This window comes from Balearica regulorum, chromosome 2 (assembly GCF_011004875.1).
Source record: "Balearica regulorum gibbericeps isolate bBalReg1 chromosome 2, bBalReg1.pri, whole genome shotgun sequence".
Lineage (NCBI taxonomy): Eukaryota > Metazoa > Chordata > Aves > Gruiformes > Gruidae > Balearica > Balearica regulorum.
The window spans coordinates 9,595,239-9,622,066 of record NC_046185.1 but is presented as its reverse complement, the minus strand read 5'-3'; the positions used below and the strand labels follow the sequence as shown (position 1 = coordinate 9,622,066).

Below are 26,828 nucleotides of genomic sequence, written 5' to 3'. Positions count from 1 at the left end.
AAATGCATATAGTTATGTGGTGGGTTGACCCTGGCTGAGGGCCAGGTGCCCACCAGAGCCGCTCTGTCACTCCCCTCTTTCATTAGACAGGGGAGAAAAGGTACAATAAAAAAAAAAAACTTGCGGGTCGAGATAAGGACAGGGAGAGATCATTCTCTAATTATCATCACGAGCAAAACAGACCGAACTTAGAGAGGGAATTCATCTTATTTATTACTAAGCAAAACAGAGTAGAGGAATGAGAAATAAAACCAAATCTTAAAAACACCTCCCCCCACCCCTCCCATCTTCCCGGGCTCAACTTCACTCCCGGCTTCAACCTCCGCCCCCCTCAGCGGCACAGGGGGACGGGGAGTGGGGGTTACGGTCAGTTCATCACATGGTGTTTCTGCCGCTTCTTCATCCTCAGGGGGAGGACTCATTGTTCCCCTGCTCCAGCGTGGGGTCCCTCTCACGGGAGACAGTCCTTCACGGCCTTCTCCAACGTGAGTCTCCTCCACGGGGTGCAGACCTTCAGGAGCAAACTGCTCCAGCGTGGGTCCCCCACGGGGTCACAAGTCCTGCCAGCAAACCTGCTCCAGCGTGGGCTCCTCTCTCCACGGGTCCGCAGGTCCTGCCAGGAGCTTGCTCCAGCGTGGGCTTCCCACGGGGTCACAGCCTCCTTCAGGTGCCTCCACCTGCTCCAGCGTGGGGTCCTCCACGGGCTGCAGGTGGAATCTCTACACCCCCTCATCCTCCCTCCACGGGCTGCAGGGGGACAGCCTGCTTCACTATGGTCTTCACCACGGGCTGCAGGGGGATCTCTGCTCCGGCGCCTGGAGCACCTCCTGCCCCTCCTTCTGCACTGACCTTGGTGTCTGCAGATGTTCTTACATCTTCTCACTCCTCTCTCTGGCTGCAAAAGCTCTCTCTAACTGTTTTTTCTCTTTCTTAAATATGTTATCACAGAGGTGCTGATTGGCTTGGCCTTGGCCAGCGGTGGGTCCGTCTTGGAGCCGGCTGGCATTGGCTCTGTCAGACACAGGGGAAGCTTCTAGCAGCTTCTCACAGAAGCCACCCCTGTAGCCCCCCAGCTACCAAAACCTTGCCACGCAAAACCAACACAAGTTATCAGCATGCTCTGTCATTACTGACTATAGTTTATCTGTAGGTATGTTTGTAAACAAAAAAATACAAATTACTGAAGTTAGCTTAAGCAGGTTTTGGAACATTTATCGCTGTTACCTGCCTGAGAAAATACATTCATTTCTCACAGCTATCCCGTACTGTTTTGTTTTGTTTCCTATTAGCTGTGAAATAAAAAATGTATATATTCAGAGTGCTGATTTAATTTAATATTCTAATTATAAAAATCAGAAAAATTGCAATTTAACTTGTCCAGAGGCAAAAATACTACATATATAATAATATGCAGTTATGCGGCTTTCACATAGCATTGCAAGATAAATGTTCTTGCTAAATTAGTACAGCTAATATTCCTTGTGGTATATTTGCACCTCTTTTGAGTAATACTGGAACAATATAAATACAAAGTACACTCCAACATTGGCAATTATTAATAATGTGTCTTTTTACAAAGTGAATTAAAAATTAATTCATCAATTCAATGTCTAGGATTTAAAACCGTTTGATTAAATTGTATTTACTGAGCTTGCTAGATGAAAATTTTAATTGTCAGACTAAATATTTGAATTATGTAGAGCTGTTGGAGCGAGTCCAGAGGAGGGACATGAAGATGATGAGAGGGCTGGAGCACCTCTCCTGTGAAGACAGGCCAAGAGAGTTGGGATTGTTCAGCCTGGAGAAGAGAAGGCTCCAGGGAGATGTTAGAGCAGCCTTCCAGTACCTGAAGGGGCCTGCAGGAAAGCTGGAGAAGGGACTGTTTGCAAGGGCATGGAGTAACAGGACCAGGGGTAATGGGTTTAAACTGAAACAGGGTCGATTTAGATTAGATATAAGGAAAAAATTCTTCCCTGTGAGGGTGGTGAGGCACTGGAACAGGTTGCCCAGAGAAGCTGTGGATGCCCCCTCCCTGGAAGTGTTCAAGGCCAGGTTGGATGGGGCTTTGAGTCACCTGGTGTAGTGGAGGGTGTCCCTGCCCATGGCAGGGGGGTTGGAACTAGATGATCTTTGAGATCCCTTCCAACCCAAACCGTTCTATGATTCTATGAATTGTTAAGACTCTCATCTGAAAAAGAGGGCAGGAGAGGAAAAGAGACTCGTATCAAGTCAAGAAAAGTCATAAACCTAATGTTGCTCACCTAGTTTAGATGTGTGTTAGCCATCTTGCTCTTCCTAGATTCTTACAGTATTCAAAGGAGAGGGGTGAAGCACCTCCAGAAGTCCATTAAGATCTGAATGACTGTCTACACTTGTTTGATGTTAGATGGAAATCCTATGGCAATTGTTTATCATACTTGGAAATTTCAGCACCTAAAATAGGTGGAATTAAACCAGACATAGACACAAAGTTCTTTTCATCTTAGTTTACCTTCTCAAAGCCAGGACGTTTATTCTATCCTTTCTTTAAAGGGAAATATTGAACTTCTTGCATTTTGCCATCTTCTAGAAAGGTACTACGTGCTAAGAATAGGCACATAATTTATTTTCATATCTAACTGCAGTTCTTTATCAGTGGGATGAATAATTTCATTACTTTTATTTTCCAAATATACTTACTCTTATTTCCCAAATGTACTGTGTCTTCAAACAGCTAACCTTTACTGTGCATATTTCATAGTAGCTTCTGTGCTTTGCTGATAGGTCTGCTTCCCTCTTTTCTAAATAAAACATATATTTGAACAACTATATATTTAATTTTAAAACTTATAATAAGACCAACATCATCTTTTTTATTTCTTAAGTGAATATATCCTACTTGAAAAACAGATGTTAAAATTTAGTTGTACTTCTCCTTCTAAAACTGAACTACTACTTCCAGCGGTAAAGCATCAGTCCTTAGATCTTGAAAATTAACTGTGTCAACTGATACAGACCTGTAGCCTCTACAGATTAAGAATGCTGGGGTGGTACAGAGTCGTGTGTTGCAAAACCTGCTTCTTAACTTGCCTTCCTGTCTTTTTTTGTGTGTGTGTGTGTCGAAAGAATAGTTTCTTTACAAAGATTTGGTTAAACACAGCATTCTGAGGAAAGGGAAGTCACTTTTGAAGTTGAGGGTCTTTCATTAGATAACCAATGTTCTTCGCTACAGCTAGAGCCTCCCTGTGCACAGTAGTAAATGAGCCCTATGAATCTGCTGTAACACCCTCTAGAAGAATTTTTTATCAGTTTGCTATTCAAGGAGACTTGCTTAATGAACAAATTTGATGTCTTCACAAGGATAACCCTTGAAGATCCTCAGTTACTTGAATGTTCTTGAGAATGTTTCAAGATCTGCTTTTTATTTTCTCCTTTTCATAAATGGTCAATTTTTTTTCTGAATATTTCAATAGGAAATGAATGCCAGTTTCTGACACACAGTGCAGTATTCATGTGCAATTCTCTGTATCATATACCATATCTATACACTTCTACATAAAATAGAACAGTGCTATACTCATAAAGAAGCTGCTGTTAGAATATTAAACTGATGGTCCTGATTCATCATGTACTTGTTTATGTGTATGTATGTGTGTACATGTATCTTAGTAATTCTCTATCTAAAATCATCTAACATCGAAGTTGGCTCTGCTTGGAGTAGGGAGTTGGACTGGAGGACCTTAGAATATCCTTTCTAACCTAAATTATTCTGTGATTTTAATACTCATTGTCCCTTTTATGTCTTTTTTAGCACGGTCAGCAGTTATACAGACACATCTACTTAGGCTGTAAAGAAGAAGACAATGTCCAAAAGAACTTTGAACTGCTGTTTACATCTCTAGCTCTTATCACAATTGAACTAGCCAATGAAGAAGTGGTTATTGACCTCATTCGATTAGCTATTGCTTTGCAGGTATGAGTCTGAATCAGTGTTAGGTTCACTGATTGACAATTTATACTTGTAATTGGAGATATAATTGTTTCCGTATTTATCTTCAAATTGGAAATTGCATCATTCAGTCCTAATTCAATTGATCTGTTAAGGAAGTGCACCGTATACATAACACTTATTAATAGGGAAGCTTCAGCTAATCAGATTTGTTACAAACTTCTACAGCATGTTTTCTTCAGGAAATATAGCAGAGGTAGAAATTTGTGGAAACATTCCCTAGAATCACTGATATATTTATTAGCAGATTGACAAGGTATACTTACAACCTGTGATCTTGTGTCAGTGTTCTGCACAAAATATATGGGCTGTCCTCATATTGGAAGAAAGCTTATGGTTAATTGGTTGGTTGGAAATATTTGTCAAACCAGGCTATTTAATCTTACCTTAGAGTACAGTTCTGTCAGTGTGTTGACAGGCTTTATTCCTTCGCATTTCCTTTACAAGATCAAACATTATTTCATACTTGCATACAGTCCTCAGTGAAACTGCGTAACTTAGTAGGTTTATCTGTGTTGAATTTTAAGCATTCAAAAAAAACAGTGCTAGCATGTGCCATGGAAATTTGATTAAATTCTGTCCTGTATTCCCAGTTCTCTCTCTATCATTAGCCTTATTCCCTAATTTGCACCTGCATTATGAAACCTCTGAAATGCAGAGTGCATCATTAATTTTAAAATATGTCACTGAACCAAATCCTTACTTGATGAAAATGTCATTATGTGTTTTACTGGAACAAAAATAATACTATCTAAATAAATGTGGAAATGCTAATAAGTATTAAATAATTCCCTTTGTGGTACTGTATCTGTGACTCACAGGAGTGATTTTTTTATTATTAAACTACTGTTTCTAACTTTCCTGAAAAAAAATTATGATCAGCAGGTGGTAAGGACAAGAGACTACCAGTCATTAACCTGTCCTCTCTTTCTGAGAAATGGAAGTTTGAGTAGACTTACTTGTCTTCATGGTGGTTGAACCTTCAAGCTAACTTCAGTTCAATGTGTAACTAATTCAGGAGTGAGCTAAAAGACTAGGATTTTAAGATGAGAGGTATTAAATGCTAAGTGATACCAGATAGTCGTCATCATGTCAGCTAGTGTTACTACTAATAATTTTGACTTTGGAACAGCCTGTTAACTTTGGAGAGTATAATGCTATCCTTTATATTTCAGGATATTGCCATCATCAATGAGGATAATCTGCCAATGTTTAATCGTTGTGGTGTCATGGCATTGGTTGCAGCGTATCTAAACTTTCTGAGTCAGATGATTGCAGTTCCTGCGTTTTGTCAGCATGTCAGCAAGGTAACACAGAATTAAGTAATTTAAGTCATTTAGGACATTACACGTTCTACTGTAAAATGGGTAAATAACTTCAGTTAATTGCTTGTGGTGTTGATCATCTGTATTTGTGTCCACCAACATTGCTCTTAGTCTTTGGTCTCTGGTGGCATTACTTGCTGCCTCTTAAAATTATGCACAAAATATTCTTCTCTCAAGACCTTGAGAACCAGATTTTTAGTCTAAAGGGTGAGTTTAATCTCTCTGGTAAAAAGAAATTCTAAAGGCCTCATTTGTGCAAAGGTAGATGTTAGTGAAGGATTGGTAATCTGCTGTAGTAGAACCTCTTTGAGCAATTTAGTCATTGGAGAAAACAGCTATGGAATTACTCTATTTGTACTATTTGTCTTGGGGCTTTTTTTCAGGTTATCGAAACTAGAAGTCTGGAAGCATCTTATTTTCTACCAGAAACAATTTTCAAAGACCAAAGCAGGTAAGTAGATACAAAACGTGAATTAATGAACAGTGAAGTACCTATTTTACAGTTAAAAAATCACACATCATTGAAATACGTTGCATAAGTGAAAAATAATTTAGAGGTTTAATAGTGTACAGGATAGGCAGAAGAAAACTAAGTGTTAAAAGCATATATGAAAAAACCTTGTTTTTCAGACTTTCTTTATTGTAGTCAGAGGCACTTACACCAAGCATCATATTGTGCAGATGTAAGTGCTAACACAGCAAAATGCATTTTCACTGAATCACAGAGTAGTTGAGGTTGGAGGAGACCTCTGGAGGTCATCTGGTCCAACCTCCCCAGTCAAGCTGGGTCACCTACAGCAGGCTGTCCAGGACCACATCCAGATGGCTTTGGAATATCTTCAAGCTTGGAGACTCCACAACCTCTCTGGGCAACCTGTGGCAGTGCTCAGCCACCCTCACAGTAAAAAAAGTGTTCCTAATGTTCAGAGGGAACCTCTTGTGTGTCAGTTTGTGCCCATTGCCTCTGGTCCTGTCACTGGGCACCACTGAAAAGAGCCTGGCTCTGTTGTCTTTCCACCCTCCCTCCCTTAAGGTGGCTGTACGCATTGATAAGATCCACCTTCTTTCCTCCATGTTGAACAGTCCAGCTCTCTGTCTGTCTTCATTGAAGAGATGCTCCGGTCCCTTAATCCACCTTAGTGGCCCTTTGTTGGACTCTGTACAGTGTGTCCGTCTCTCTCCTGTCCTGGGGAGCCCAGCATTTGACGCACTACTCCAGGTGTGGCCTTCCCAGTGCTTAGCAGAGGGGAAGGATCACCCTCCTCTCCACCTGCTGGCAGTGCTCATCCTAAGGCAGCCCAGGGTACCCTTCGCCTTTTTCGTCACAAGGGCACATTGCTGGCAAATGGTAAATACTGTTACTCTGCAGTGTTTTTCTAATAAACAGAGAGCATATTCTCTCAAGATGTAGCAGAATAGGTGAGGAACCATATTTCAGAAAACCAAGAAGTGTTAAGGTAATTTAAAATATTGCAGGAGGTATTCAATGGACTCATTTTGGGGTATACATTCATTCCTAAAAAAAGTAAGCAAGTTTTATTTCCATCATATTATTAGCATTGACCCTTTTTGGTTGCTTGCAGGCATTGGAAAAATATTTTACTTAATAAACAAATCTCTGTTGGTAGATAATAACTTCAAATACATATTTTGACAGTCTTCCAAAATCCTTAGAGAAGCATGAAAAAAATTTATTTTTCCTGACAAACAAGATTGCAGAATCATTAGGAGGCAGTGGATACAGTGTGGAAAGATTGTCGGTTCCATATGTACCCCAGGTAACAGGTGAGTGGTGATTAATGGCAAAACTACTAAGTACCAGTTACTAAGAATGCTTTTTTGATATGTTTTGTGCCAATGAAATGTAATATGACTACTTGGCAACAAAATTTAATCATAGTATAATTTTGGTTTCTCAAGATGTTTTTGTGGTTTTTTTCTCATTAGCTACTGTATTGCTAAAGGAGTTTCAATTTTGTGTCCTTTTAAGATTTTTTCTTTTCCTTAAATTCAGGAGGTGGGCCAGAAAGTTCTTGAACTCACTTCAACTCTTTTTAATGAAGTCTTGCTTTTAAAAGAATACCTAAGATCAGTAGTGGTGATTACTAATGTTTTTTTCTGTATTAATTTGAATTAGCAGGTGAGGAAGGATTACTTAAGTCAGCATATTTTATCCTTTTTATGTAAACACTGGATGGAACATCTCCCATCCTTTTGCCATCTGGCCTTATAGTGACTTGAGTTATTGGCTTTAGTCAAATTTTCAATGAGCAGCTGTTAATTTAGTCAAGAATGTTATTTTTGTCCTCCATTAGATACCTATTCTAGCTTAGTGTCAGGTAACACAATGAAAATAAAGTATGCCTGAAGAAGATTTGTGAGAGTTCGTGCTACCCAGGATGTATGAATAGTGTGTGAATGACTAGCTTAGTGTGTGATGATGTGTGTTTTCTGCTTTTAATATGTTTTCAACAGCTAATTGAGCAATTTATGAAAAAAAAAAATTTTGAAGCATTTGTTTTACTAACAGTGCATGTTTTGTGGCTGTACATAACTGGTTATTACTGTAATAGAGTATGGGACATTCCAGTCTGAAGCATGACCTTTTTGAGAAATAAAAGTTCCTAGCAGGAAAATCTGATTCCTGTGTTTTGTAGCTCACACACAGAAAGAAATTTATGTTAAGTCTCTTGTAGAAAATGAGATGTATTTATATCCAAATGACCTTGCAAGAGTTTTCTTGCATTCCTACACAGGAAGATACGTAAGTTCTGACAAGGTTAAGCGGGTTTAGCTGCAAGTATGTGATTAACTGCCTCTTCAGGTGATGGGAAACAGCCATATTTAATGCTAAATCTTAGAGTATGTGAATTAGATGAGTGGGGGCTTTTTGTGTTGCAGTCTTTTGCAAACAGTAGTAACCAAAACTGGTTTCATGTCTGTTGTTATATCTGATTAGGATTGTTAATCTCTGATCCTATGAGATATTGAGCTTCCAAGTTTTTCAGTTAACTAAATCAGGACCAAAGTTAATATTTTGGAATTCTAAAACTTTTCATTTTGACTTAAATGTTTAATTTCTAGTATTATAATGCTAGAATATAGTTTTTCAAAATATATCAATAATTTTTGTAAAAGATGAATCCGTTTTTTGTATATTCCTATCAAAGTTATGGTTGAACACAAAAAGCCGGTAAAGATTTTATCCTAATTATTTTTAGTATTTCTGAATACTAACAATGTAATGCTTAACAAAGACTTACAGACATAAAATCATCACCCTGTCTCTGTTTCAGTTTTTGATGCTTCTTATTGGTTTGAAAAACACTAATATTTGCAAATATTTGTGCCTTGTTCTATTCCTTATTTGTGGTATAGGAGGGAAGCTGGTAATTTAAATGTACATTTAATCATTTTTTTTGTCTATAGATACTATTTTTTTTTAATTTAACTCTATTTCCATCAGGCAAAAAACCTCATAAATGCAGACACAAGTCAAAAGGTAAAAATGAGTTGTAGGTCAGCCTGCTCTCCTGCTAGCTGTGGTGTGTGTATAGGATGTGCACAGTCAAAAAAAAAAAAAAAAAAAAAAATGCTTTTAGTAGGCCTTTAGATCTTTAGGCCAGAAATTGTTTTACTTAGTGTTTCCTTTTGCTTTTTTTTTGTTTATCTCCTTGATATACCTGTAGCAATGTTAGCTGCTGCAAGGTTTGCCTTTATGTTTACTCTTGATTTGGAATTCTACATTATGGTAGCTTCCTTTTTCCTTTTCCTGAGCAGGTAATAGGGCTATAGGTACCATTTTTGTGATAGTACTAATTACCTCTTTGAGTGAAATTACAAGAACTTGGTAGAAAGTTGGAAGGAGCTCATAGCTGTTCACAGAACAATGATTCATCTTACTCACTGACTGTTCAGGATCAAGGCCCATTAGTGTGACACGTGTACATGCATACATATGTTCTGTGCGCATCCCACCAGTAGCTAGGCTTAGACACTCTACCCACCAGCTGTGTCCTGGTTCCCAGTCTCCCCAGTTGCTGGCATGTGATTCCCAAGGTCCACAGCCCCAGTCCAGCTGCTGGTACAGATCCCCCTTGTGCACAATAATGCACACGCGCGTGCACACGTGGGTCAACCCCCCAGGCTCCAGGGTCTTTCTGACAGTTGGGCTGGGCCTCCTGGTCCCTTTCCTTGAGAGACACACAGAGAGCCAGACACACACGGACACCCCCAGCTCCCAGGCCACTTGCCCTACTCACCTGCTGGTCCAGCTCGATACTCCCTCACGATCACACACTGGTGCTGTGCACCTTTGCTCGCTCCAAACACACTGGCCCTCTGACTCGTGGTCTGACTCTGGTTGCTGCGTTCAGACCCCCGTGCACACACCCGCACAAATAGTAAAGTCCCTAATCCAGGAGAAGAGAAAGGGGATTTAATGAGAAGACAGGACAGGCTGCATGATGAGGCTCAGGACATGGCCAGATGTGCGTACAGATCAGCAACAAGTTTACATAGGACTGATGCTTTTATCCCCATATCTCTCTATTTTCCTTGCATGTTCCTTCTCAAACCATCTCAATCCTTTTTGCCACCCTTGATTTCTCCCCTAACTATCCCATGCTAAGCCTTGTGCAATCCCAAGGTGCTATTCCCCTGCCTCCCACAATATGTCCTGTACCCCTGTCACTGATCCCGGCTCGGTCCAGGAGATCACCCAGAGAGCTGCTCCCATGGGGTGGGTGCCTCTCCCGGACCGTGGGGCCAAGACTCCTGGGACAGCCCTGGTAGGGACTAGGGCAGCAGGTATTGGGGCTCCACCACTGGCCTCATGCCTCTGGGCTCCTTTGTGTGTGTGTAGAGATGAGCTTTATATCATATAACAGAAAAAAATTGCAATTTTCACATTTTTTTTACCCACTTAATATGTTGAAATTAGAGATGAATGGGCATTTTTATTAGGCAACTATAGTGAGGCATCAATTACAAAAATGAATTCTACCCAAAGGACTCCCAAAAATGTATCTTGTGGTGTTTGCATGTCAATTATAGAGAGAGCAGCAAGATGGCAGCAAAGATGTAGTTTTGTCATGTTTACTCTTGCGGGCTAAGGCGCTTTCCTCAGGCTCTGTATGTATTGGGTCTTGTACCAGCGAGCCGTCAGGGATTAAAAATTACGTAAATCCTTCAAAATGCCACTTCAAATGCTCAGGGACTCTGAGAACCTGGCAAAGATAGTTGGAATTCAGGTGTTTTTCACTAATCTTGTTATTTCACTGCCTTTTGATCTTAAAATGGCCTTTCATTATATGACTTCTGAAAGTTATTTCTTGATTTTTAAAAGCTGAGTATGTTCAGCTCCACTGGAATGAATTCTGTTTGTTCGTGCTCAATATTTGCTCTGCAAAAGCACTTTGCTAGAAGGGATTTAAACAAAGGTTGCAGAAGAACCAGCATAAATTACCTTGTGGCGGTGGAGTTTCTCAGTTGATCTCCTTATCTTAGTATGAAGTGCCTGTAGGTGCTTCCAAGTGCAGTGCAAGTCATCAAATAGTAATAGCCAGGTCCAAATGGCTTGATCTCAGCTAAAATCTAAAATGTTATATGGCATTTGATGGTTTTGTAAATGAGATACATAGAAGCCAGGCTATTCAAGTCTCCATTTGTCAGAGGATCCTCATGACATGTCTGTAAATGCATTTTCACTTTTTTTTTTTTTAATCTTAATATATGAAGTGTCAAAAATGAGAAAAGATTATTGGTGTATTGTCTCAGGAATGCAGTTGCAAAAAGAAAATCCATCAACTGATGGATCATTTGATCATAATCTGCTCATGCATTAATGAAATTGTTGTGCTGCTTTTAGTATCAGCACAGTTGGTCGTCTTCTGACAACTTTTTAGGCCAGCTGGACATGCTAAAATATTTCTAGGAAATTAGAAATTGAGAGAATTTTTTTCACCAAGTAGATTTTTAGACTCGCTGAATATGGTACTTGTAGCAACAAGAATAAGGAAGTATCATTGTTCATTTCCATTCAGAAATCTTTATTTCTTCTGGCAATGAGTCGTGTGCCAAGAAACCCTTTTCTCTTTCAGAATACCTTCAAATTAAGACCTTAATATTTCAGTTTCACAACCAAAAAAATAAATTCAGACTTTTGTAAATTATTCTGCAGCAAAATATCATCATGCACTATGTTATTTATTATGCATTTGAATAAGATCTCATCTCATTTTTTAAAATTCTGGGCTTTCAAGGGAAAGTTGGCAAGATCTGGGATGAGGGGGGGGAAGGGACAATAAAAAGGTTATTTTTTTTCTAGTTTAGAGCAGTAACTGATCATTTTTCACAACAATTCAAATGATAAACTAGATGATCTTGTGATAAATAGGGATATAGAAACAAATCTGCATCTGCAGTGTAAAATTTGATTGCTCATGTTTCAACTGTTATACAAAAAGTGAGATAAGGTGTTTTTTTCCTAGATGAGGATAGACTCTCCAGGAGGAAGAGCATTGTGGACACGGTATCTATTCAGGTGGATATTCTGCCTGGCAACCACACAGAGGATAAGGTATGAAAATCACAGAATATCTTAAAGCAGCATCTGCGGGGGAGGGGAGCAAGAAGGGAATGCAAATGAAGTTTTCCCAGAAAATCTAATGTCTGATTGTTCTAGAAATGTTCAATGCTTTAGGGTTTTGATTTTTTTTTATTTCCTATATTTGTAGAAATGTGTTGTCAAAGACACTGATACTGAGCTTGCTGTATAAATGTATTTTGTCACTATAGTTTTTACATTTTTGCAGAATATGAGGTAGCAATACATATATACAACTAATATTTTATGATTAAAGATTCTAAAATGTTCTCTTTGCATTTGAGGGATCAAATAAAAATCCTGCATCTGTATTCCTGCATCATTTGAAGTATCTGAGAGTCTTGTTCATCTACACGGGGCTGAGAGATACCTGACTAGTGGGAGACCTGCTGTCTTTGAGAGGGGCAGGTGAAGACTAGGCAGGCTACATACACCCACGGTGTTACAGTATCACTTTTCCCTTCCAGAAGAGTTTGACACACAGCGCTTTAGCGACACAGGAATAATAAGGGAGCAACAAAAAGTTCTTATGGAGGGTACAGGAGCTGATGCAAATTATCCTTTAGGAAGGCTGCATCATAATTAAAATTATCCCACTTCTTTTGACACTTCATTTGAAGTATTTCCTAAAATAAATTTCCATTTCTACTGAATCTTTTCCAAGAGTCTGGTAATTTTTATTACCCAGATTTCTGCTGACTGCGATGGAGATTAGCTGTAGAAATTGAGGTGTTTGTACACGCAAATGAATCCTACCTTCAGCACCTTAAAGCACAAACCGGCTAGGGACGTGAAACAGAATGTGGGGACAGTGTCAACTGAATGTTAGTTAAAAATGCAATATTAAGCCATTGCAAAGGAGCAAGCCTTGTTTTAGAATTTACTGACAGGAGTTATTTATGTTTTACATCATTACTGTTACTCCCTTTTGCTTTGTGCTTGACGATACCTCAGATGATGTTCTGTATTCACTTCTTGCTATTGTGCTTTAACAAAGATAAACTAGGTACAAGTTTAGGACAAAGGAGAGAGAAATGTCTGAAAAAGAAGCCAGATTATCACAATCTTTAGCTTTCTGAAGAAAGTAAATGCTCCTAATAGGAATGCGGGAATTTGCCATTAGTATCATTTTTTAATCTCCTATATTATATGTGATTAAACATATCTTTTGAAAGCAGAATTAAATGAGAGAAGGTTCCATTTCAGATTTCAAATCATCATGCTGATGTTATGTTGAATGTTGATATATTGACATTTTTTGAACAGGATGTAACAGTTGTAGATAAATCAAAATATGTGTATGGGTTCTCAGTATAATCTGGTACAGTGTCTTGGATAATGAATTACTGTTTGTCTCTCTTTAAAAACAAGATTTTTTATTGATCAGAAGCACATGAAACAAACTATTACTCCTTCAGTTTCTTTACAGTGTTTGTTTACAATGCAAAGGGAAAAACCAATATTTCCAATTTCATCACTGCAAATTGGTCTTGATATCTAAATAATGAACAACTGAAAAGCTTTCATAGAATAATAGAATTATTTAGGTTGGGAAAGACTCTTAAGATCATAGAGTCCAACCATTAACCGAGCACTTCCAAGCCTACCAGTAAACCATGTCCCTGTGCACCATATCTATGCATCTTTTAAATACCTCCAGGGATGGTGACTCGACCACTTCCCTGAATTCCGTGAGGATATTAAATCTGGTTCTCTTGCTACATAGATTAGTAAATCTAACATAATCCATAACTATCAGCAGAATTAAACTGGAAAAAAAAAAAAAAAAGGCTTTATGGCTTTATGGTTGAGAGAATAAGCTACTTAATTAATGGAAGTTTTAGGATTAATCATGTATGGTATCATTTATACACTGTCTGAGGTGGAAGACTGTTTCTCCTTAAAATATCTATTATTCTATACAATACAAATGCAATTCTTTTGTCAGCACAATCAAAGTTTTTTGTTGTGGCAAGTCTGTTAGTGAATCCTGTTCAGGAAGATGGTTTATTCCGTAGTTATCTCCATTTATAAGATGAAAGCACTTGTAAATGCAGCTAGTGCTTCTATGGTGTTAATAACCAAATGTAATGCTGGCTAGTATCAGCAGCTACTATGGATGTTAATTAGAAATCTGAAAGGCTGCTGTAAACAAGTAATATTTACCAACTATGAATTGTATAAAAGGTGATTATTTCAAAACTTGAATACTTTTTATCTCTAGCCATATCCACAAATATTTGACATAAAAGGTGTTTTGCTGTTTGTTTATTAACCTTTTATATATTCAGAGGTAGAGAATACAATGCTAATGTAGTAAAGTCTGTTAGAAAAGTATCATTTACAGCTCGATTTCCTGAAATAACACTGATGTAAAAAGGAAACAGCTACTTCTTCTGGCTTTTCCATTTACAGTAGGTCAAGTCAATTAAATAATTGAAACAATTCAGGTTCTTCTGGAATGAGTGAAATAACATTTTGCTACCTTACACGTCTTTTATCTTAAATCATTAGACCATTCTAAACATCAGTGTTTTATAAGGAAAAATAAAAGTGCTGCCTGTTTGCATGTAGTTAGTTTTGAAAGATTGAAATAAGGCAGTCCAAGCCAAGAAACCATGTTGTTATATTCATGTGAACACTGTTCTGCCATTTAAGCATTCTCCCCTAATATTATCACAGTGGTTTCACTGTAAATACACTTACTGATACAGAAACTGTAGGTCTATAAAGAATTGAAACACAAAGATTCATGAGCTGGAGCTCTTCAGAGAAATAAATGTTCATGCGTCTTTGGTAATTTTGCAGACCCAAGCAATTCCTAATGAAGTACATCTGCAGCTAACGGAACAAATTTTCTCAGTGCATCAGACATAGCTTGTTACAAAGAGCCCTTTAGCTCCCATGTTTATGACATAAGCAGCAAATTATTTGGAGCCCATACTGGTATGAAGTTAGCCTAAAGCAATAACCATTTTCCACTCTACCCTCCACTGCCATCTCTTATTTTCATATCACATTGCTGGTAGCTCAGCTAGTCTCAGGGAGCAGTTGTAATTATTTGCAACAGCTGTCTAAAAACCAGTACTGAGGCTTAGCAGTGTAGAAACACCATAGCATATTCCTGACCCAAAGGAGTGTTCTGCCAAAGTTCAAGTCCTTTTCCAAAGTAGTATTGCCATAGAGCATCTTGACCAGAATTTGGAAAGTTTTCTTTGATCTCATTTGATAAAAATTTCCTCACTAATTGCAGTGGCTTAAAAACGTGTTTTAGTGATCTGTCAGCTGTCCAAAAAACTCCAGATAAAGCTATTAGAAACTCGTAAGGCAGAAAAGTTCTATGGCCATTTTGGCCTTCTGTATTTATTGCATTCCTTATTTTTTAGAAGCTTGTTATATGTCAGGTTTAAGGGGTTTTTTGTTTATTTGTGTTTAGGTTGATACTACTGAAGAAATCACATTTGAAGCTTTGAAGAAAGCAATTGGTAAGATTTATTATACAGCATAATTTTAGATTACTGTGGAATTGCTAGAGAAAAAGATGCTGCCAGAATAACATAATTAGAATATTATATTTGTTTCTCTTCAGGTAGTATATTTATTTAAAACTTCAGTTATTTAGTTCTAAATTTCTGAAATGGTATCTTGATAATTTTAGTGAATTCATTTTCAGAGGCTAATGTGACTGAATCAAAAGCATCTGAAAATGCATGTCATCTATTCAAGTTGCCCTTATAGGCTAAGCTGTAAATAATGTGAGATTTTAAAGTGCCATTGAGTGATTATTTATAAAGCAACTTAAATATTTTTTACGTATTAAGATTTTCAGGTCTTTCAGTGCATTCAGAAAATAGATTGTAAGGTATACATTTTGGACTTCAAAAACACTCAATTTTTCAAAATAATATTTTTCTGACAAGTGACCCAGCTACTAGAACTCAGAATTATCCAGTTTCCTTATTTCATATCAGTATAATAATTACTAATTAATGCTGTCCATTCCACCAAAATGCTGTCAAAAATATGGATTAGACATTAATGCTTTAAACAATAGACACTGACATTTTAAACAATAATTAAGTCTGACAGTTTTCCAAACCTGCCTAATCACTGAGGTACTTAAATTCATTAGATGGTGCAAAGTTCCAGCTGGTTGTAGTTTCACTCAGCCTATGGAGGTTGAACTTGCTTTTCCCAAATTCTCATAGAAAATTCTGCCCACCTGTCTGCATGATACTGGGAGGGAGGACACTCCCTTCTTTTCTCTTGAACCTGAACTTGTGTGCAGTGAGTGGTAAGTGCAGTCTTGAGTCCAGACAATAAAGCAAAAGGAAGCCTGGATTAAAAATTAAAGCACATACTGAGAAGGGGGCAAAATTGGGGTCCTTAAACCAGCTTCCTAAAATTAAATCTGCATTTTGCTTTAGAAGCAATGACAGAGCAGTTGCAGTGATTGTTTGCTTCTGCAGTGCACATTTGAAGGTTTATGTCCCTTATACTTGATACACAAAGATTACATTTGTCTTTTTTTTTTTTTAAGATAACAATGGACTTGAAGAACAGGAAAAAGAAAAAAGGCGTCTTGTGATTGAAAAGTTCCAGAAAGCACCATTTGAAGAAATCGCAGCACAATGTGAAACCAAAGTGAGTTTCTGCAAAATAGTTTACAGCATTGGGGATACTAGTATAAGCATTAATGGGGATGTGCTGGCTGAAGGTGATTTATGTTATGATGTTACTGCTGCTATTACTACTACAGAAGTTCAGTTCTTTGTCTTCAGCTATTGTCTCCACTATTACCAGTGTTGGGAAATTCCAGTTGTTTGAATTGTGCTTTTGATTGTTCCCAGACCATTTGAAAAGGAATGGAAATCTCATACCCTCTTCATCTTAATGTTTTCCATACTGTCTTTAAAATCTAGATTTGAGGTCCATTCCTGTTTCATTCTGGGATAACTGGAGCAGTATTTACTCCATTATATATTTTGAATAACTAAATATATTTCAGATTTGTTAAACTCCTATCTGCAACAGCAAAATTTGCTATATAATTCTATGCACTCCAAGACAGGCTCACTCAATCCCAGATGCCTCTTCAGGGCTTAGAATCCTTGCAGCAATGAGAAAAGAAAATAAGATAGTAAATGCTGCCTCAGTTTGCTATGTGGTGGTGTGAAACACTCACTGAGTATGGCTGGCACATTCATTTCAGCTTGGTTCAATATATAGTAGTTAATAATTCAATTTTAATTTCTTTCCTAGGCAAACTTGCTTCATGATAGACTTGCACAGATACTGGAACTCACCATTCGGTAAGGCTTTATGCAAGAAGAATACGATGAATGAAAGATGAGTTATAGAGCAATTGTCACTACTTTCAGGTGGTCATGTCATAAAGTTCTTAAACACATGTAATAGGCAGAAAATAATTGACTTATCTGAATGTTGTAGTTTAACTGTGGTTGGGATTTAAGCCCCTCACAGTGGCTGGCTAACTCCACCTCAGTGGGATGGGGGAGAGAATCGGAAGGGTAAAAGTGAGAAAACTTGTGGGTTTAGATAAAGACAGTATAACAGGTAAAGCAAGACCCACGCACACAAGCAAAGCCAGACAAGGAATTCATTCCCCACTTCCCATGGGCAGGCAGGTGTTCAGCCATCTCCAGGAAAGCAGGGCTCCATCACGCGTAACGGTTACTTGGGAAGACAAACGCTATCACTCCAAACATACCCCCCTTCTTCCATCTTCCCTAAAGCTATTATTGCTGATCATGACATCATATGGTATGGAATATCCCTTTGGTCACTTGGAGTGAGCTGTCCCAGCTGTGTCCCCTCCCAACTCCTTGTGCACCCCCAGCCTACTCACTGGTGGGATGGTGTGAGGAGCAGAAAAGGCCTTGGCTCTGTGTCAACACTGCTCAGCAGGAACGAAAACATCCCTGTGTTATCAACGCTGTTTCCAGCACAAATCCAAAACACAGCCCCATACCAGCTACTATAGAGAAAATTAACTCTATGCCAGCCAAGACCAGTATACTGGAAAAGAGTAGATTTAATCTAAAACAGTCACTTTGATTTTTTTTTTTTTTTTTTACCAGTTTGAAACTTCTAGATAGTGGAGACCATGTCATAACACACTTACATTCTTATGTATTTTCTATGAATATCAATAGTATTGAAGAATGCTGCTGTGTTCCCATTGCTGTATCTGTTTGAGAAAGTAGTAAGAAAATGAACACCCAAAATAGTACATGACATTATTATAGAGTGTTGTGCATATCCATTGTGCAGTATGAACAGTATTTTTTAGTAATAAAATACATTTTCATAGTTCTGTAACATCAGTGAAGTTGATGAATTAGACCAGAGTACAAAAAAAACCCCAACAACCTAGAAACAAGGCATGATAATTTCATTAGAATTTCAGAAATAGCATAAAATACTGGTTGTGAGGGGGGAGGGTAGTTTACTCTTCTTTCTCAACTATTTGTATATCAACTTATAAAAAAGCAGTCTTTATAATTATAAATTATATATATTGATTGTTCTTCTCACACAGTCCTCCACCTAGCCCCTCGGGAACGATGACTATTACTGCTGGACATGCTCATTACCAATCTGTTCCGGTCTATGAGATGAAGTTTCCAGATCTTTGTGTGTATTAAGTGTCTTCTGAAGTCTGCTGGACATTATTTAGAGTAGAGTACAATAGAAAGAACAAGATGAGTTTTCAAATTTTATTGTTTATTTCATCTAAACTAACTTTAAAATAATGATGGACATGAGCCAAACACAGATTACTCTAGCCAAACTCATGAGACTGTCCTGAGTTGTTTTCTTTTGTAATATACTTGAAGTTAGGTTTTTCATATATCATGTTTCTTCATTTTCATATTTGAGTACATGTAAAAGTCAAATTTAAAACTTGTCTTGCCATATAGATGAATATTTCAGTTACGCTAGGAATTTGTATTTCTGTAAATTCCATTAATTTTAGACATTGTAACTGAAGAACGTGTTAAAGCTTGCATTTTTTTTCTTTTTCTTTTTTCTCCCTCCACCTCAATTATATATCTAAATAGAATGCTTTTGGCTTGCTTCATCTTAATAACTGTACCCAGTGGACCGCTACCTTCGCTCCCTTTTGTTCATGCTCTCGTGGCTAGCCAACTTGTTTATTTTGGAATTTATGGAAAAAACCAATACCTTACATGTGTTCAAGTACAGTCAATGAATTAATGGACACTTGTTAAGTATTTTTTTGATGCATCACATAACATGCTTTTTAGATATATATGCCCCGTATATGTCCTGGGTTTCTTGCTAAAAGTTAACTGCTTTGCGTAAGAGGGGAGAAATCCCCTCTTGAAGCATGGAACTGTGCAATATTTTTCATGTCTTAAGGTGTATGGTTTACAAACTGTACTTTTGAAAATGCAGTAGTATTTTACTGTCTGCTTTAGTATAAATACATGAGAGATATATTTAGTATAGCAGAAAATAAACTGAGGGCATTTTAAATCATAAATACAGAAATTACAAATATATTCTATGAGGTATTTCTCTGTAGTTTATTACAGCTTTTTAATGATATTTTAGAAATTGAAAGAAAACTGGATTAAACCATTTAAAGACCAAGAATTTATTACATATATTTTCAAGCAAAAGCATTTTTAGAGATGCATCTCTGTGTTCGTTTTTGTTTCATTTTTCAAACCTTTCTAGAAATAAGGAAAATGTGGTAACTTTCATAGGTTTATGTATCTGAGTATACTATTCAAATGTAAATAAAGTAAAACGGATACAGTAAATCACTGAGCTTTTGATGATAATTGTCAATGCCGTCTTTATGACTCACTAAATTCAGCAGGCAAAAAGAAAAACCAGTTTTCATTGATGGCATGAATAGTAAGTTTGAAGTCCCTTAATCTATCTGAATTTGACTGAAGCAGCATAAACATGAATGAATGTTCTCAAATATCTATAATAAATGTAAGACGTTAAGTTACCCAGCAGTTTAAACAGTGATCAGGCCATGAACAAAGTGATCTGACTGCCATTAGCCTTGCTTTGAGCAGGAGCTTCATTTAGATGACCTTCAGAAATCCCAACCTAAATTAATCTATGATTGCATAATTGTAAGAACTGAATGGTTATCAGGCCAGCTAATTTGCTGACTGTTTTGAGCATTTGCAAACCCACTGTATAATAGATTTTAAGTTTTTTGAACTGTAGATCAGTATTCTGCTGGACTACTTTTAAAAGCCTGATGTGACATAACATCAGAGAAATATCAGCTACTTAAACCTATGAGACAACATGCTGAGACTTTCAGAAAGCATTCAAAAAACTCAAAAGGTAATTGAGACCTTCTTTTCAGTTTAACAGTGCAATCACAGCTGTTAGTGGATGACGAAACAGCCCCTTATCTACAGCATTCCGTTGTGATTTTTACTGCTGCAGCGTATCAGCCTGATCAGACCACAGTCTACACATAAATAGGACTCGTTATCACTCTAGCTTTTAGTTTTCACTTGGTTTTTGGTTTGGGGTTTTTTTAAGGTAAGACGTAATAATTTTTCGGCATTTTTTAAATAGTAAATCTAACATAGGGATACAATGTAAACCACTTATCCACTCTGTCATTTTTTAAGAATAACACTGTGCACTTTTGTACAAAAAGAAAATAAGAAATCTAAGAAATAAAGAATGTACTTCTGTTTGCACTCTTGCAGTATGGAAACTGTGCTGTAAATACAGGATTGTTTCTGTGATTGAATTCTGTTGCATGAACGCTGCATGTGAAAATAACTAGATTCAGCATTTCATTTTCTGTTCTGTTTATGAAGTATTTTTCATTTATGCTAATGATTTGAACGTTTTCAGTGTTCAAATGAGCTTTGTTTGGGAAATGCAGGTGTTGTGCAGGTATCGTGCAGGGAGTGAAGAGCTTGTAACACTCTGTGTGTTCACATGATACTTAATTTCTTCCTTTCTGGAAATTCAGGGAGTCTCTAAGTTGGTAATTGGTTCACTCTGGCCTTTCTGGACAGCTGGGAGATGGGAGTGACTGTAAAACGTATTGTTTTGGTAGCTGTTGTAATATGTAGCTAATGAGTGAAACCAAATGAATTAAGAATGCTGTTGTACAGTATAAAGCTGCTTTGTTTCACTTATCTCTTTGTGTTCTTGAGACAAGTTGCAGAACTTAAAAGCTCCATGTGCGTACTGGCCCTGTGTTATCTGCAACACATTGAGTACTATCACAATGTTTATAAATTGGTATCCAGCTGTTTAAATGTATTCCAGCTTTTGCTTTGGGTTTTCTTTCCCATTGTGTCATTTTGAAAAAAATATAGCTTTTGGTAGTGGTCACTTTAAAGTAAATTAAATCCTTGTTATTTTTAAAAGGTAGAAATAGCCTGTTGTCCAAAATCAGAGTAGGGCTAATTTGTCTGTTATTCTGATGGTCATATATTCTGTACTGTACGTAATGAACCAGTTTCAATAAATGTAAGAACACACTGTGCAATCTATATTTAAGCAATAAAATAAACCAAAATTTAAAATTAATCTCTTCTGAAGTGTCAGTTAATTTTTATTGTTCACAATTAAAAATCAATACCGTAATTTCTTGGCATTTAAAATAGACCTTATTTTAAAAACTTCTTGTTTTCACAAATGTTGTAGCATTGCAGCATTATTAAACTACTACTTTGATTTATGATTAAACCCTTACTATTACCAAGACCACCAAAAGCTGAGAATGCAACGATATAAAAACCCTTTCCTAATAGCAGACAAGCTTCAGGAAGATAAATAAGTGATGCTCTTCAGGCCTGCTGGCCTGGTTAAGGAATGTATTGGGTTTGTAGTATCCATTTCAAAGAATAAAGTTGTCAGTGTGTGTGAAGATCTGTATACAGCTCACCCACGGGCAGCTTCTTTCAAACAGTGATGCCACCTAATGGGGCTGTTTGTTACTCTCTTTTTTTGGTAGCATTAATTTATTTAAATGGTTTTCATAGTACACCCTGAGAGAATCGGGAAGAACAATTCTTTTTGTCTATTTTGAGGACGTTGGAACCTTCTCTGCCTCACATGAGATATGTCCTAATATATAAAGGATCGTATCATCGCCTTTTTTTTCCCCCTTGCTCCTCTGTTCCTAATTTTTGCAGATGTTAAAACTTTGTGTATGTTTAGGATATTTTAGAGGGTGGGCGTCTTCTTTCTGTAATCTATGCCTCATCGTGGATCTCAGAACTTGCTACTAAGACGTGTGGTCATCAGCCTTTTCTGTTGCTCAGGTTGGTCTGAGCAGGGTTTTGACGGTGAGTCATCCATTGCTCCCAGTTTTAACGACACTGTGATCAAGATGACCGGTACACCTGAACAGTGCTGGTTTTCAGAGTTCATTTCTTCCTAAATTATCTCAAGGTGTTTGTGAAATCACGTTCCCAAATCTTTAATACTTTATCAGCTTACAGGCAAATAATAAGTGCTTAAAAAGTTAAAGTAAATGAATGAGTATCTCATGAAGGAGGAAATAGTTTTAGATGAGTAATTAATAGATTAGTTGTTCACTTTGGGGAAACAACTACATTTTGGGCAGCTATGCTTCAAATCTTTGAAAAATAAAAGCTTCTGTGAGAATGAGAGAAGAAAGAAAAAAAGCTAAATGTCTCATCTTGTTCTGCTTATCATTTTTTTCATTATTTTAGCACTGATCTCTGAGAGTGAATAAATACAGCTAATCATTGCTAGATTAAGAATTCTTTATCAACACAATTCATACGGTAGTAATTACAGAACAACTTTGGTGTTAGATTCATTCTGAAATAAGAGATACTGGAAAAAAGCCTGAAGGAAGTAATGAAAACATTGCCTGAATAACAGCTTATTTATATTGTAATTTCTCTGTTACTTGATCGATTCAGATGATCCATCTCTATCCCTGCAATCAGAAAATTCAACATATCTGAGTGAATATATGCATATGTTATTTGCATAATGATGAATGTAATACTAGTTTTTAATAATTAGCAGAAAGGGATTTTTTTTTTTAATCTTAAGTGTGTATTTTAAATGCAGGCTTCAGAGCAGCAGCAGTTACCATCCATCAGATAAATGAGCTCACGTTGTTATTATTAAGCAGCCACACACTTAATTCACTTGTTTAAAGGCCAATTTTTCCCATTCCAGCTAATTAGCTATCTGACCTTTTCATTATCATTTGTATTTATAAATGCTGTGAAATATAAAATAGTTTTTCATCGCTATGATATAAGGCTGATAGAATTTCCAATTCTGAAACAAGTAAACATGTCAGCGTAATGCAGATCTTGTCTTCAGCACTGGACAAAAATGGGCGTTTTGGAGATTTGTAGCATTTTGCTTAAGAACTGAAATGCTCTCTTTCTATACAGTGTAAGGGGGGGGGGAAATAAAGTTAATTAAAATCTTGTATGCAGATGAAAATTCTCACATCTCTTAGCTATCCTCTCGGCCTTCCTTTAAAGAAAAGGTCTTTATGTTCTATTTTCTTCACTAGCGCTAATGGCGTAGCCACTGCAGGCAATGGGATTCATGTGACTGAATACCTTTGGGGTTTGGATTTGATTTGGGGTTTTTTGTTTGGGTTTCAGGTTCTGGTTTGGGGTTTTTGGTTGGTTGGTTTGTTTGTTTGGTTTTTGTACTGCCCTAATCCTTTGGAATTTTAATGTAGGAAAAATACTAAAGGGGGAGTACGACCAGCCAGAGGTTTATAGAATATTAATTGCTCATCTAAGAACATTCACTGGCATTTTCACCTGCTGTTCTCACAATGTTCAGTTTGCACAAGGACATCAAATGATACAGTTTAGTTGACTGCGTCATGATTTGGAAGAACATGGGTAGTGTTTCTGTATCCAGCATTGGGATATATATCTGTAATGATACACTTTTGTGACAACATTCAACCCTGTAGAACAGGATTATAGAGAAGAAATCCAGACCTTTCTTTCGGAGCAGCTGAATCACTAGTAAGTTTGTAGCAATGTTTTTTGTTCTAAGAAATGTTAGTGAATCATAGAATGGTTTGGATTGGAAGGGACCTTTAAAGGTGATCTAGTTCAACCCCTTGCCATGGGCAGGGACATCTTCAACTAGATCAGGTTGCTCAGAGCCCTGTTCAACCTGACCTTGAATGTTTCCAGGGATGGGGCATCTACCACCGGTGTTTCACCACCCTCATCCTAAAATATTTCTTCCTTATATCTAGTCTGAACTCTTTTAGGTTAAACCCATTAACCCTTGTCCTATCACTACACTCCCTGATAAACAGTCCCTCACCATCTTTCCTGTAGGCCCCTTCAGGTACTGGAAGGCCACAATAAGGTTTCCCTGGAGCCTTCTCTTCTCCAGGCTGAACCCAAACTCTCTCTGTCTTCATAGGAGAGGTGCTCCAGCCCTCTGAGCAGAGCTGGACGCAGTACTCCAGGTGGGGTCTCACACAAGCGGAGTAGAGGGGCAGGATCACGTCCCTCGACCTGCTGGTCACACTTCTTTTGATGCAGCCCAGGACACGGTTGGCTTTCTGAGCTGCAGGCACACAATGCCGGCTCATACTGAGCTTTTCATCAATCAATACCCCCAAGTCCTTCTCCTCAGGGCTGCTTTCAGTCCATTCTCCACCCAGCCTGTAGTTGTGCTTGGGGTTGCCCCGACCCATGTGCAGGACCTTGCACTTGGCCTTGTTGAACTTCATGCGGTTTGCACGGGCCCACCTCTCCAGCCTGTCAAGGTCCCTCTGGATGGCATCCCTTCCGTCCAGTGTGTCGACCACACTACACAGCTTGGTGTCGTCTGCGAATCTGCTGAAGGTGCACTCGATCCCACTGTCATTGATGTCTACAGGCTGTTCAGAAGGGACAGGTGAGGAAGAAGGGGTGGAGGGGTTGCCCTCTACATCAAGAAATGGATAGAGTGTGAAGAGGTGTTTGTGAAGAATAGCCATGAGCAGGTTGAAAGCTTATGGGTAAGAATTAGAGTCTGAGGCAACAAAGGGAACCTGTTGCTTGGTGCAGGCCACCTGATCATGGGGAGCCTACTGCCAAAGCCTTCTTACCCCAGCTACAGGAGGCATCGCGCTCACAGGCTCTTGTCCTGCTGGGGGACTTTGACCACCCGGGTGGTCTCTCACCAGAGCTGCCGGCTCCTGGTGGGTCTCTCCACTGCCCTGCCATTTCCCTGCCTTGGGAAAACCCCCTGTGCACCAAGATCCACCACTCTGCTGTGGGTCGGACCTCAGTGACTGACTGCTAGCTACAGTTCCGTGGCATTTAAATCTTTTGTTCTAAGAGAGGGGTAAAAAGCAAGGGAAATTTGGAGTCTTTTTAATAAAAATATTTTCTACAATGATTATTTTGCTTTTTCATATTTTTTCAAGTTAATTGTAACAAATAAAAGTATGCCTTTATTAAGCAAACCGAAGCATTAAGTGTGAGAATTATTAGACCTTTCTAGTTCCCAGGGAGGTATGACTTGATCCTCAAATCAATTATTAATTTGTTTCTGGATGTTCAGGAACACACAAACCTGACTCCTTGACAGATGACTTGAACTTACGAAGAACAATATGCGAAGTAGGTAAATTTTGACAACAATGTGCTGTTTTTTTCATCCTAGTGAAGGTTTGCAGGCCCAGAATCGTACAACTCAGAATCCACGTGTCTCAGGTAATGTGGTACCTGAGCTTTTGCACAGTGTCATGGTTAACGTCTGAAGGCACCTCAAGTGGAAGGTAAAACTAACTTGTTTTGGTTTTTGGTTCTAGTTTCCGAAATGCCTGGGAAGTTAGGCTGGGACGTAGAGCAGAACTGAACTCAACTCTGAACTCAAAGGTGGTGGGGGGGTTGTTGGTCTTGGTTTCTCTCAGTGCTCAGCGCTGGGGAAGCTGCTGGTGAGAGTGAGGTGCTGTTACTGCTTCCTAGGGAGCGGAATATGGCACTGGGGATCAAGGGTGCAGTTGAAGAGAATGAGGCAAAGGAACGTCAATGTGATTCAACCGAATAAAAGAGCGGGAATCACCAATCTAACCTTTGAAAGATGTCATGAGTGATGCAAACACAGCACAAAGTCAGTTATGGCAGGTAACAGGTAAATGTTAACTCAAGTTAAAATGATGTGATTGGTTTTGATCAAGAAATCAAACCTTCACTGTTACGATTAGATGTGCTTACAGAGGAAGTATATTATTAGTATGGTTTTGATTTTGCAAATACATGCTCAGCAAAAGTATGGAAATATCAGTAATCCCATTAAATACGATGTTCTATGCTGTTTTAGGCAGGTCACCGCCTGGGTTGAAGCTGTGTATTTGCGCTGTTGTGGGCTATACAACTGAAATCTAACGAGAAAGACATGTAAAGATTATACCCTTGTGTGCATCTTTCACAGCAAAATAAGGTTGCTAGTGATTTTGACCCTAGCTGGTGGGGTTTGTTGCTGTTCAGCTTTGTTAGTAGTAGTTGTGTTCTAGTAATTTTATTTCTTGTGGTGATATTTTATGATCAAAGCGTAGTCTAAATCAACACCTTATCAAGTAAAAGAACGTACATACTGTTTTACACTGCTGTTGTCTGGTAATTGGTGAACCTTACGAGTGGTGAATTTGAAGAAGAAAAAAAAGAGCAAACTTGGGTTCAGTGAAAAGCAAAAAGCATTTTTCCAGCTTTACATTACATACTTCAGAATTCATTAGTTTTCATTGATTCCAGGAAGCAGAACCTTTAAATTCCATGGAAGCCATTCCCTTTAGCATCCTGAAATCTCTCAAAACTGGAGATAACCATGCATAGTAGACCGCTTCGGAGCAAGGTGTGTGTCTTTTACTGTCATGACTTGACTGACCAGCAGAAAC

At 38.1% G+C, this 26,828-nt stretch overlaps 1 protein-coding gene across 10 annotated transcripts in view; it reads left to right on the top strand.

The window, feature by feature from the left end:
• The window catches only part of EFR3A (EFR3 homolog A), a 90,615-nt gene extending 69,119 nt beyond the window's left edge, over positions 1 to 21,496 (top strand). For 7 of the 10 annotated variants that reach the window (XM_075743307.1, XM_075743302.1, XM_075743301.1 and 4 more), the window contains 9 exons: positions 3,791 to 3,952; positions 5,164 to 5,295; positions 5,697 to 5,764; positions 6,971 to 7,098; positions 11,805 to 11,893; positions 15,357 to 15,405; positions 16,461 to 16,564; positions 17,183 to 17,232; positions 18,483 to 21,496. In XM_075743307.1, the coding sequence (XP_075599422.1) occupies positions 3,791 to 3,952; positions 5,164 to 5,295; positions 5,697 to 5,764; positions 6,971 to 7,098; positions 11,805 to 11,893; positions 15,357 to 15,405; positions 16,461 to 16,564; positions 17,183 to 17,232; positions 18,483 to 18,588 (888 nt within the window). In that variant the 3' untranslated portion in view covers positions 18,589 to 21,496. The remainder of the gene's footprint in view (positions 1 to 3,790; positions 3,953 to 5,163; positions 5,296 to 5,696; positions 5,765 to 6,970; positions 7,099 to 11,804; positions 11,894 to 15,356; positions 15,406 to 16,460; positions 16,565 to 17,182; positions 17,233 to 18,482) is intronic. The other 3 variants (XM_075743304.1, XM_075743300.1, XM_075743308.1) reach the window with 2 other exon arrangements.
• The last annotated feature ends 5,332 nt before the right edge of the window (positions 21,497 to 26,828 follow it).